Genomic DNA, 13,180 nt, shown 5'->3' with positions numbered 1-13,180 from the left:
GGGCTCTGAGAGGGAGGCACCTGTCCCTGAAAGCTAGCTAGAGACACCCACTCCAAACTCCTTTCCCCCATGGAGCTTGTATCTCATCTTGTGGCCAGAATGGCTCTCTGGTATCTCTTCATGGTGTGAGTGCCCCACTGCTACCTAAATTATTTGGGTTTGTCCTAAGAAGTCAAACTGAAGTCACTAACAACCTAAAGAAGCCTAGTGAAGACTCCTGTCAAAATCAAAGCCAGGTATACAATTGGCTCCTTGCTACTCCTCGCTGCCAGCTAACTATTGAATACCGAGGGAGGGGATTTTAAGTTATGTGCTGTATTACTACTAAGTGGCAACTTGACATGTGTCCCCCACCCCAAACCAACCAACAACAGGACTCAGTAACCTACAGAGAAGCTAATGCTAGGCTGGCACTCTGGACTGCCACCTTCAATCCCAGTGGAAGCTCTGAGACTAAGAGGACTGGCTGCCAGCAGTCTGGACCTCTGAGCTCCAAAAAGAAGCCCTGGTGCTACGCAAGGCTCAAGTTGGCCTGGACACTCACTCTCTCTATCTCCAGCTATTTTAAGCTCTGCTGTGGTGAAATGCAAATTTGTTTAAATACTAACTTTTGCTTATGTTGTACATGACTCTGAAAGCCCAGACTGACTGTGACCAAAAGAGACTACTCTCTTGTTTATATCCACAGAGGCCAGGGCTGTAGTCACAGAGCAGGTGGCTGGGGCTCACAACCAGACCCAGAGGGCTGTGAAAACTGCTGCAGAAGCACGGGCCAGCCCCGTGTGTGCACACAATGAGGTGTAAAACCACAGGAGCCCAAAGGCCCACTCTCTCAAGCTTAGCCCTACAAATATAAATCAGCCCCACACACAGAAGGCTGTCTGTGAATGAGGAAACAGAAAAAAATCTCCTACCTATAGACTCAACTCCCTACTAGACCTGCCAGTGTGCTAGGCAGCCAATGGGCTTTCTGACAAAAGCTTCTGGACTGGGTGAGGTTAATGGAATTGGAACAGAACCAGAAGTCAGAGAGCCCAGAATCTGGTTTTGACTCTACTACTTGTTTTTTTTTTTTTGTAGAGACAGAGTCTCACTTTATCGCCCTTGGTAGAGTGCCATGGCACCACACAGCTCATAGCAACCTCCAAACCTCTAACTTCTGGGCTTAGGCGATTCTCTCACCTCAGCCTCCCAAGTAGCTGGGACTACAGAAGCCCGCCACAATGCCCAGCTATTTTTTGGTTGCAGTTTGGCCAGGGCTGGGTTTGAACCCACCACCCTCAGTATATGGGGCTGGTGCCCTACCCACTGAGCCACAGGTGCCACCCTCTAAAACAGATATCTAAGATGTCCCACCTGGACATACATAGAGACCATTCATCCCATCAGAAACTAAGTTTCTTGAGGTCTGTGTACAGGAGGGGCTTATTCACCTCTGGTCTAGGCCTGTCAGCTCAGCAAATATTTCCTGAACCAATAAATGAGCCTCTTCATTTTACAGAGGGAAATGAGGAATGGAGAGGGACAGTGACTTAACATCAGAGAGAAAAATCATTGAGAGATCTGGGACTCTACAAACATTACTTGCCTTAGCTATAAAACCGAATAATCAATATCGATTATAGCTGCCCCATCCCTCTCACAACCTGAGGAAATCCTTGGTGTAAAACACGAAGAGTGATATAAACATCATGCATGTTATTGCTACTGACTAGCTGGCAGCTGTATCAAGTTCTTCTAGCACACAGCAAAGAAGCCAACCAAAGAAAGAAGAAGAGAAACCAGTGGAGCTTGCCAGCCCTACCATCCACCTGCAGCCATACCTCATCATGTCCCAGCATGCTCAGCAGGAGTGAGACGATGTTCTTCCGGATGACAGCATCCACTTTGGCCCCTGCTCCCTGAATCACAAACCTCAGAGCCTGCAGCATGGTGTCCCTATAGAACAAACGCACTGACTTAACCCCTGGCTCTCCTCTACCACTGCCCCTCCCACCAGCACAAACACAGCTACCTGGGCCCCTCCAGTCCACAGCATTCCCTTGCCAGCACCTCACCTGACACCCGGGTCCTCCATGACACGAATTCCATTGAGCAGCTCTGTGAAGAGGGGATCCACTTTGATGTGAATGGAAATGAGCTTCCCCAGAGCATCAGCAGCCTTCAGGCGCACACCCCGGTTGGAATCTTGCAGGGCTTTGGTGAAAGTGGTCTGCAGCTGGGGCAGGAAGGGCTTAAGGGCAATCCCAACCTATGAGGGGAACATGCACCCAAAAAGCACAGCTGTGGAGGAGCCCCAGACCTCAGTATGCTGTAGGAGCAAGAACAAATGACAATCCTAATCCACCACAGGTAGCCCATCTCTCACATGGGGTGAGGAAGGGACAGCCCATAATAGGCTTTGCTCAGCCTCTTCATCATTTTTAGAGGAAGAGAAGGAAGTGTCAGTGGCTTTCTCCCAGGGAGCTGGTTCACAGCCTTGGCTGTATTGGGGCTTGGCTTAGTGAATATCTGTCCACATAGATAAGTAGCTCAAAATCTCCTCTTCTTCTCTGAATACTTATTTTTTTTTTGAGACAGAGTCTTACTTTGTTTCCCTTGGTAGAGTACCATGGCATCATACCTTATAGCAACCTTAAACTTTTGGGCTCAAGTGATCCTCTTGCCTCAGCCTCCCAAGTAGCTGAGATTATAGGCACCCACCACTGTGCCTGGCTATTTTTTAGAGACAGGGACTTGCTGTTGCTCAGGCTGGTCTCGAACTCCTAAGCTCAAGCAATCCCCCCAAGTTGGCCTCCCAGAGTGCTAGGATTACAGCCTCCTCTGAATAAAGAACAGGTCAGTCCAATGCTGTCAGCAATGTTGACGTGCAGTTCTAATGCCAAAAGACAAAATGGACTAGATGTGTAGTAAAAGCAGGTACTGTCTACTGAACAACTGATACACGGGCTAAGCACTTTACATTTAGCCAACAGAACAAGCCTATGAAACAAATGGCCTCAGAGTCCTCCAGGCTACTGGGAGGTTCACCCAGAAGCAAGCTGGTAAATCTGTGGTGGGAACCACCTGCCCATGGTGATATCTGATGCATGGCCTCAGGGACAAATCCCATGAGGTAAGGGCTCCATTTGCATCTAGACTTATAAACACCACAGGAAAGAACAGCACAGAATGCAAATGAAAATGATACTAAATTTAAAAAATACTCAATTTTCTATAAAATTAGACCAAAACAATCCCTACAAGTTTTAAGCTTGCTTTTGTTTTTGGGAAGCCCATGTGAAATTCTGTTTTCAACAAATCTTGGCTCTGTTTATATTTTTTTTCCTTTTCTTTTTTTTTTTTTTTTGAGGCAGAGTTACCCTCAGTAGAGTGCTGTGACGTCACAACTCACAGCAACCTCAAACTCTTGGGCTTATGCAATTCTCTTACCTCAGCCCCCCAAGTAGCTGGGACTACAGGCGCCCACCACAATGCCCAGCTATTTTTTGGTTGTAGTTCTCATTGTTGTTTGGCAAGCCCAGGTTGGATTTGAACCCTCCAGATCCGGTGTATGTGGCTGGCACCCTGGCCTCTTAACTACAGGTGCCAAGCCTGTTTATACTTTTTTAAATCTAAAAAATTATTAATTGTTGCACCATAAAACATTAGAAATGGTTAATACCATCAGAGCTTTGCTTCTTAATACTTTTGGCAAAAACTAAAGTCATTTTATTTATTCTCAGACTACTTCATCCTCTCATCAGATTTTTGTTATTGTTGCAGTTTTTGGCCAGGGCTGGGCTCAAACCCATCACCCTTGGCATATGGGGCTGGCACCCTACTTCTTGAGCCACAGGCGCTGCCCCTCTCATCAGATTCTTTATATCTCCCTTCATGTGGCTATAGTAAAGAGTTGAAGAATCCTTTTTCTTTTGGGGGGACAGCGTTTCACTCTGTCACCCTGGGTAGAGTCCCTTGGCATCATAGCTAACAGCAACATCAAATACTCTTGGGCTCAAGCAATCCTGCTGTCTCAGCCTCATGAGTAGCCAAGACTCCAGGTGCCCAAAAGAATGCCCAGTTCTTTCTTCTGTTTTTCAGTAGAGTCTGGGTCTCCTTCTCACTCAGGCTGGTCTTGAACTCCTGAGTTCAAGCAATCTTCCTGCCTCAACCTCCCAGAGTATTAGGATTACAGGCATGAGCCACCAAGCCCAGCCTGAAGCATCTTTAAACAGTGTTTTTTACTGCATTCATGTGATCCTGAATTTTTTTCTTCTGAAACAGTAATTTGTCAAAATAATAGCAATTAACATGTATTGAGCATTAGTATATGTCAGGCACCATGACATTATTTTGACTAATGTCCGGATATCAGGCAGGCACAGCATTACTAGTCTCATATTATAGATGAAGAAATAGGTTCAGAGGTTATATGGCTTTTCCTAAGTCATACCAGTGATATAGCTACCATATGGAGGACTTGGGATTGAACCATGGCTACATGGCCTCTTCTCTGCCATTTCTCCACAGTAAAGCTATTGCCCGGCTACCACATGACACCATGTGTCAGGCCCACGCATACAAATCTGAATGGACCAACAGAAGGATCTCATCAGTCACCCACCTTGGCCAACAGAAGGCTAAGTGTCTCGAGCAGAGCTGCCTTCACGTTCCAACTGAACCGGTCCCCCAGGATGCGGATCAGGGGGCCGGTGATGCTGACCACAGAGGGCCTCAGGGCATCAGCTGAGGTCAGGCGGATCACCAAGCCTAAGGCTTTGGCTGCTTCCTCTTTCTGTTCAGGGCTCCCAGTCAAGACTCCTTCCCGTAACACTGGAAGGATGGATGTTACTCCCTGACAAGAGAACCACACCTGAAGGTTAAATCTCTTTGTCTTCCACACAAAGTAAGGCACTCCTGACAACCATCCTCTCCTCAACTCATGGGAGAAAATGATTAGGGCTCAACCTCAAGATCACAGCCTAAGAGGGTGTTGGCTAGGAAAGAATCTGGACCAGATAGTGACAAAAAGACAGACCTATTACACAGAGGTAACACACACTGCTGTTACCTCTGTGACCTACTGGCTCTGGCCAAGGTGACCCCCACAGCTTAAACTAAAGGTGGCATGAACCACATCCCCATCTAGCCACCACGGGAGGAAACACATTGTGAACATACTGAGCACAAAAGTGTGATGTCAGATTGACACAGCTGCTATTCCAACAGTCCTACTGCAGACCTAGGACTAGAGTAAGGGTACTGGAAGGCCCAGGAAAGCCATAAGCCCACAGCCCATGCACCATGGAGCCCTGGCTCACCTTCTTCGGGAGGCAAAACCCTGGGACATGCTCGCCTTTGCTCTCATTCCCTATGAGGCGGATTTCCTTGTGTAGTTCTTCAATTAGTGCCAATTGGTTGCCAGCATCCAGCTTCTGTGGAAATCCAGGAAAAAGCAGAGAAGATGTACAGCACTCTGAAGACTGCTTTAGACTAATACAGCTGGGAGGAGCAGGGGGCATTAGTGACAGTATAAACAAGACCAGCATGAGGGGATAAATGTTAAAGCTGGATGATAGATACATGGGGGATTCTTATAAGAGTCTATCATTCAATGTCTGCACTTTTCTATAATCAAAAGTTGGGGGCAGCGCCTGTGGCTCAGTGACTAGGGCGCTGGCCCCATATACCGAGAGTGGCAGGTTCAACCTGTCCTGGCCAAACTGCAACAAAAAAATAGCTGGACATTGTGGTGGGCACCTGTAGTCACAGCTACCCAGGAGGGTGAGGCAAGAGAATCGCCTAAGTCCAGGAATTGGAGGTTGCTGTGAGCTGTGTGATGCCACGGCACTCTACCAAGGGCAACAGAGTAAGATTCTATCTCTACCAAAAAAAAAAAAAAAAGTTGGTTCTGGGGTCTGGAGTCTGACTTACCTTGGTGATGGCATTCAGGGCATCCCAGCTCTCCTCCAAAACCACAGGGCTGGAGTCGTTGAAGAGGCGGATCAGGCCTGAGACCAGGCTCCGCAGGTGGCTGCTGTAGTCCGCCTTTGAGCGGGAACAGTAGATGTTGAGGATGATGGCAGCAGCCTGCCTCATGCCTACCTCAGGGCTTCGGGTGGCTTCCAGCAGATCCTCGATGATGATCCGGTGACCTGTGTCATCCTCTACTGAGAGGATCACAGCTTGGCAATTGGCCATCTCCTAAAAAACACAGAGCATATATGTACTGGCGTAGTTCCCCAGAGGAAGGACAGGATGGCTGTTAGAAAGCACTTGGAGTGACCATGACCATAACCCCCTCACCAGCTGTTCGTCTGGAGTCCCAAGTCTCTCCTTCAGGGCCAGCATGACTGCTGGGAGGATCACTCCAAGATGTCGGGTCAGGGCATCACCTGCCACAGATGACAGGAAAGCCAGCACCCGAGTATTGACAGGGGGCGTCGTTAGCTGATGGAAATAATGAAAAACATCAACTTGATGCTATGCACCTGCTAGAACAGCCTCATGGACTCAAGGCCAGAGGGTGTTTCCCATGTATTAGAATTTACCTTGGGCACGAGGTAGGGCAGAACCACACGACTCTTAATGGCCATAACTTGCTTCAAACCATCCAAGGCAAATTCAGACACTTCCTCATCATCCTGCAGAGAAACATTGGGGAATCCTGAGGAGTGGCTCCTGTCCACATCTTTGCTATTTGAACCAGCCCCTGACAGCCTCCTTCTCCACTTGCTTCCCCCATCCTGAGCACCTACGTTTACTTACAGTCAAAGGAGAAGCACAAGCCAAATCTGATTCTGCTGCACCCACTTCCTCTGAAGGGCCTGCATTCCAACTGCCTTGGCAGAATAATCCCCCTGCATTTTGCTTCTATTAGGAGAGTAAAAGCCAAAGTGGTAGGTGTGTGGCAGATCTACTCACCAGCTGCTTCAGTAAAAATGGGAGGATGTCCTCCAGAGCCTGGTGGCCAATGGTGGAATGCAACTGCTCGAAGGTCTTGGCGGCTGCCTCTCTGACCTCCTCCAGAGGGTCACACAAAGCCTTCCTTGCCGTAGGCACAAGGGACTCAGAGAAATATAGTACCTGCAACAGCAAGTTGCAATTGTACTAGGCTCAGAAAAGGTGAATAAGTAAAAGTGAGGGGATAAACGCAAGGGACTCAGACCCAGCCAGGCCACCTGACTCCCTCTGCCTAATTTTTAAGTCATTACCGTGAAATGCTAAACTATAAAAAAGCAGACAGAATATGTGATGCACCTCCATGTATCCTTTACCCAGACTTACCAATAGATAGCTTGAGGCATTTTTTAATTTGGGTTTTTGTTTTTGAGACAGAGTCTCACTCTGTTGCCCTGGATAGAATGCTGTGGCATCATCACAGCTCACAGCAACCTCAAATTCTTAGGCTCAAATGATCCCCTTGCCTCAGTCTCCCAAGTAGCTGGGACTTCGGGTGCCTACCATAATGCCTGGCTAGTTTTTCCTGTTTTAGTATAGATGGGGTCTACACACTTTCTCAGGTCTCAAACTCCTGAACTCAGGCAATCCACCCGCCTCAGCCTCCCAGTGTTCAGATTATGGGTGTGAGCCACCATGCCAGGCTTGACAGCTTGAGTTTTTTAGGTGAGTTCTCCAGAAGCTTCTCTAAGACCTTAAACGCCTTCCCTCAAGCAAGGCCCAGCACAATCTGGCCTCCTCTCTCCTTGCATTCTTTCTTATGCTTATCCTCTTAGAAAACTTCTTCAAGGCTCGGCACCTGTGGCTCAAGTGCCTAAGGCGCTAGCCACATACATCTAAGGTGGCGGGTTCGAATCCAGCCCAGGCCCGCCAAAACAACAATGACGGCTGCAACCAAAAGACAGCTGGACATTGTGGCGGGCGCCTATGGTTCCAGCTACTTGGGAGGCTAAGGCAGGAGACTCGCTTGAGCCCAGGAGTTGGAGGTTGCTGTGAGCTGTGATGCTAGGGCACTCTACCCAGGGGGATAGCTTGAGGCTCTGTCTCAAAAAAAAAAAAAAGAAAAGAAAAGAAAACTTCTTCAAGTCTCAACCCAAGTAATTCCTCCACTAGGAAGTCTCTGGGTCTCCCATGAGGCCAACAATGGTTCTGTGCCCTTTGTAACCAGTTCCACATAGCAAAGCTCACTCTGGACTCTAAAGACTAGTTGGCAGGTTGGCCTTGCCCCTCGACTGTGGGTGCCTTGTGGGCAAGAACTTAGCCTCTGGGAGATGTAATAACTATTTAATAAATCATAACTCTTTTTGGATACAGAATTTGATTCTCTGTCAAATGCAAATTAAAAAAAACAGTATGAGACATATATTGATACACACAGGAAAGGGATCCAGTAAATCAAACTAGGATGCTCAGGGCTAAGCAGCTAGCTAATTCCTTACATTTCCTTTTTTGGGGGACAGAGTCTCACTATGTTAGCCTCAGTAGAGTGCCATAGCATCACAGCTCATAGCAACCTCAAACTCCTGGGCTGAAGCAATTCTCTTGCCTCAGCCTCCCAAATAGCTGGGACTATAGGCGCCTGCCACAACGCCCGGAAGTTTTTTTGTTGTAGTTGTCAGTGTTGTTTAGCTGGCCTGGGGCCAGGTTTGAACCTCCCAGCCTTGGTGTATGTGGCTGACGCTATGAGCACCAAGCCTACTTCCTTAACATTTCTAAGTGGCCATCCACATAATTACTCTGTGTCTTTACCCAAAGATGAAGATAGAGCCTGTCTACATGGGTGTTCAACCTATTTCCCAGGAGTGTTTCAAGGTTCCATTGCTTCAGAAACTAAAGTGAAACCTTAGAGAGTAAAGTACTCCAAACCCCTTTCATATTGCTGCTACAGAAACAGTATTATTGCTACAGACAGTATATGTCTACCAACTGGATGCTGAAACTTACCTGCTCTGCTTCTGCTCAGGATGAGTGCACACCCCTCCTGCTCCCCACAGCCCACTATCTCTTACACACCTGTATGCCTCTTCCACTAAGGGGTAACACACATTTTAACTGGTGTCACAAAAGGGACAACCTCGAGAGCAACCTCCAGAGTAGGGACAGAGAGATTACTCAAAGTCCACTCAAAGAGGCCTCCAAACCGCTTAGCTCTTAGCCTGTGAAACAGAAAGCTGAGATGAGGGAAATTCAAGTCTGAATGTGGTGTGGCCAGCACTCCTGCAGGGTGAGGCTGGTGCATCAGCGAGGGCTAGGTGAACCCTGTCATGTGAAGCTCCTCCTGTAACTTCCCCCTGCCTCTGGGTCATACCACCTGCTGAGGGGCTATAGAAGATACTCACAGCGTCCCGGCTGGTGGACTTCATGATCTCACTCAGTCCGATGCACACACCCTGCCTCTCATCACTCTTCTGAGACCTCAAGCCTTCTTCAAGGATGGGGATGATCTCAGGAAGGATTTTCTCCCCTAACTTTCTGACCAGATCTCCCAATGTCCTTGCTGCAATCTGTCAGCAGAGATTTAAATCTGTCAGTAAGCCCCAGGGGACCCAGAAGACAATTCCAGAATGAGAGCACTGGAATCTTGCAGGCTTTATGTGAGTCACTGACTCAACTTCCCCAAATGCTTTTATCCCTCAGCAGCCTTCAAGGTACTTACCAAATACTATAAAAGAAAATTATCTCTGTTTCTACAGTGGTGTGATCATAGCTCACTGCAGTCTTGAACTGCTAGGCTCAAGTGATCCTCCCACTTTAGCCTCCTACCTGGGACTATAGGCACATGCCACCATGCCCAACTAGGTTTTGCTTATTTTTTTAGAAATAGGACCTTTCCATATTGCCTAGGCTGGTCTTGAACTCCTGGCCTCCTGAAGTGCTGGGATTATATGCAACAGTTACCACATCCAGCTAATAAATTTCATTTTTTCTTTTTTTTTTAAGATACATAGTCTTACTCTGTCACCCAGGCTGGACTGCAATGGTATCATCATAGATCACTGTGGCCTCAAACTCCTGGGCTCAAGTAATCTTCTTGCCTCAGCCTCCCAAGGAGCTATAGCCACCATGTCCAACATGAAATCTTAACCCTGTGCTTTTGCTCAAGGGAACTTAAACATTGGGAATAAATGCTTTAGGGAAAAAAACCATCTCCTCTCTAAGGCCTCATGCAAGCCCTTCTTGATGGCCAAATACCCAATTTGCTTACCAGGGACCAGTTGGAAGTGGGCCAAAGGGGAATGGCAGAAGAAACCATCAGCCCAGCCTGGGCACTTCTTCTCAACCACTGAACTCATCTGCCCCACCAGCACCAGCCTCACCTCAGACATTGCTCCTTCCAGCTGCTACACTCTAGCCACCCAGGCCTTGCTTAGCCGCTCCCACATACTACATTCCTGCCCACATCCTTGTATCTAATGCACTATTCCCTCAGTCTAGAATGGTCTCTCGCCTCCTCAGCTGCTTAGTGCTTACTCATGTTTCATTTTCAAGCATCATTTCTTCTGAGTGTTCACTGACACACACGCACATACACACACTCTGCTAGGCCAAACACCCCAATTATAAGCATGTGCACTGCCAGGCAGCACTTGCTACAGTTGTAGTATATATCTTTGTGTAATTATCTGATTAAAATCCATCTTTTGACCAGACTGTAGCTTAGGAGGGTAAGATGAGGCTATCTTTTTTCTCCATACGTCTCCAGGTACTAGGCCACTGCTTAGCATACAATAGATGATTAATATATATCTGCTGAGTGACTAAGTAAATAACTAATGTTCCTTATTAGAAAAGAGACCCTATGTGCTCTCCCAGGCCCTGCAGACCCAAATTTCCAGGCTCTGAAAGGAGTCACCAAGGGGTGTTGGGCCACGGCAAGGCCCAGGAAACTTACTGTTCTCTTATCTGCACACGTGCTAGCCAGGAAACCAAGCAGGAGCCCAAAGAGTGTGGGCAGGATCTCACGCAAAGTACGCGGGGTATTTGAGACAACAATCTTCCAGACGTGTAGAGATGCCTGCCGCACCACCAGCTGGGTGTCTGAGCGGCCCATGTATAGCCCTGCCAACACCCGGTTGCGCCGGTCGACCCCCAAGGCAGTGATGATGGCCTGCAGCCAGTGCAAGGGGACAGAGAACAGGGCGGTGAAGCCTCCACAGCATGAGCCTCTGGGTATACCCTACCATCTGCAGAGGCAGGTACCTTGTTGGACTGGGCAGTTCCAAAGTTGTCATCTTCGGAGGCAGTTTCTGTGGTCATCTTCCCAGTAACTCCTGAGATGTGGAAGAGGAGATCCCCAAGGAGCTGAACAGAGCTGAATCTAAGAAAGAAGCCAAGGACACGGTTACACAGCTGCAAGGGACACAATCAAGCACAGTACAGAAGAAAGACTAGAAAAAAGTGCACCCAAAACATTCATCTTGGAATGCAAACAATTTTTTTTTTTTTTTTGCAGTTTTTGGCCGGGGCCGGGCTTGAACCCACCATCTCCAGTATATGGGGCCAGTGCCCTACTCCCTAAGCTACAGGTGTTGCCAAGAATGCAAACAACCAAGCTACTGCTAATAAGCACATACTGCTTTAGTTATGGAACATAGGCATTTAAAAAATGTAAAAATTTCTATAATAAAAGTTATCAAAAGAGAGAGAGTAAGCACGAAACGAAAGCATGAATAGTAAACGAGGAAGACTGATCAGAAGTGAGGAAATCGTGAGAGGCCATAGAAGAATAAACTTTCTCTCCAAAAATTATAGTCGGTTCATTCATTGCTTTTAATGATTAGAAAAATAATAGTCAAATTCAAATTGAAATTTCAAGAAATACAGAAAAAGGTGGCACCTATGGCTCAAGGAATAGGGTGCTGGCCCCACATATCAGAGGTGGCAGGTTCAAACCCGGCCCTGACCTGCAACACAAAAAAAAAAAAAAAAGAAAAAAGAAATACAGAAAAACACATAGAGAGTATAAACAAAAACCCAAACTCTGACTATCCAGGCAACTATCCTGACACTCTGGTGACACCCCATACAGGTCCCCCCAAAGACACACATGCACCCCCCACAATGTGGGAAGTGGGCCCACACTACACACTATGTGGCTGGGCCACAGTGTTCACTGTCCTATCAATATAAGTTGAGAAGCTTTGTGTCTTCTGTGTCAGCTAATACTGTCCTATACCATTCTTTGTGGTGGCTCAATAAAATTTTATTGAAAGGATGTGCTGTATTTTTAAACCAACCTCTAATTTTTCTTTTCTTTTCTTTTTGAGACAGAGTCTCACTTTGTGGCGTCACAACTCACAGCAACCTCAAACTCTTGGTCTCAAGCAATTCTCTCAACCTCCCAATTAGCTGGGACTACAGGTGCCTGCCACAACACCCAGCTACTTTTAGAGGCAGGGTCTCATTCTGGCTCAGGCTGGTCTCGAACCTGTGAACTCAGGCAATCGACCCACCTCGGCCTCCCATATAGGCATGAGCCATTGTGCTGGGCTTCAACCTCTAATTTTTCAAATGATAAACAACACTTCAAGGAATGTCCTTATGGTAAATTAGTGCAACATATGGAAAACAGTATGGAGATTTCTCAACAACTAAAAATAGTTTTACCATTTGATCCAGCAATCCTACTACAGGATGTCTACCCAAAGGAAAAGAAGTCATTATATTAAAAAAATTTCTACACTTAGTATGTTTATTGCAGCACTATCCACAATAGCAAAGATAGGGAATCAAACTAAGAAACCATCAACCAATGAGTGGATAAAAAAAATGTGGTATGTATTTACCATGGAATACTATCAGTCACAAGAGTTAAATAATGTCCTTTGCAGCAACCTGGATGAAACTGGAGGCCATTATCTTATGGGAAGTAACACAGGAATGAAAAATCTACTGCATGTTTGTAAGTAGGAGCTAAGCAATGGGTACATACACATGGGTACATAGAGTAGACCAATAGATAATGAACACTAAAAAGGTGACAAGGTGGAAGTAGGTGAGGTATGAAAAATTACCCACTGGGTACAATGTACACTATTTAAGCTGGAGCTAATCAGCCCTTTACCAATGAGCTGGGACTTCACCACTACACAATATATATTCATGTAATAAAACTGCATCTGTATCCCCTTAATCTACAAAAATAAATAAAACTAAGAAATATCCTCATGTGTAAAGCCATTAAGCACTTGACCAAAAATATCCTTGGGATATATTCCTAGAAATAGAATTTCTACTT

At 46.7% G+C, this 13,180-nt stretch overlaps 1 protein-coding gene across 1 annotated transcript in view; it reads right to left on the bottom strand.

Moving 5' to 3' along the window:
* The window catches only part of GCN1 (GCN1, eIF2 alpha kinase activator homolog), a 76,427-nt gene that overhangs the window by 5,930 nt on the left and 57,317 nt on the right, over positions 1-13,180 (bottom strand). The window contains exons 41-51 of the mRNA XM_012805204.1: positions 11,143-11,260; positions 10,835-11,050; positions 9,282-9,446; positions 6,907-7,068; positions 6,534-6,626; positions 6,289-6,432; positions 5,917-6,186; positions 5,304-5,417; positions 4,607-4,837; positions 2,058-2,251; positions 1,824-1,938 (exon numbers count right to left, since the gene is read on the bottom strand). Coding sequence (XP_012660658.1) covers positions 1,824-1,938; positions 2,058-2,251; positions 4,607-4,837; positions 5,304-5,417; positions 5,917-6,186; positions 6,289-6,432; positions 6,534-6,626; positions 6,907-7,068; positions 9,282-9,446; positions 10,835-11,050; positions 11,143-11,260 — 1,822 coding nt within the window. The remainder of the gene's footprint in view (positions 1-1,823; positions 1,939-2,057; positions 2,252-4,606; positions 4,838-5,303; positions 5,418-5,916; positions 6,187-6,288; positions 6,433-6,533; positions 6,627-6,906; positions 7,069-9,281; positions 9,447-10,834; positions 11,051-11,142; positions 11,261-13,180) is intronic.

Source organism: Otolemur garnettii, unplaced genomic scaffold (genome assembly GCF_000181295.1).
Source record: "Otolemur garnettii isolate 467f Iridium unplaced genomic scaffold, OtoGar3 scaffold00038, whole genome shotgun sequence".
In the NCBI taxonomy this organism is placed as follows: Eukaryota; Metazoa; Chordata; class Mammalia; order Primates; family Galagidae; genus Otolemur; species Otolemur garnettii.
This window is presented reverse-complemented; position numbering and strand designations above follow the sequence as displayed.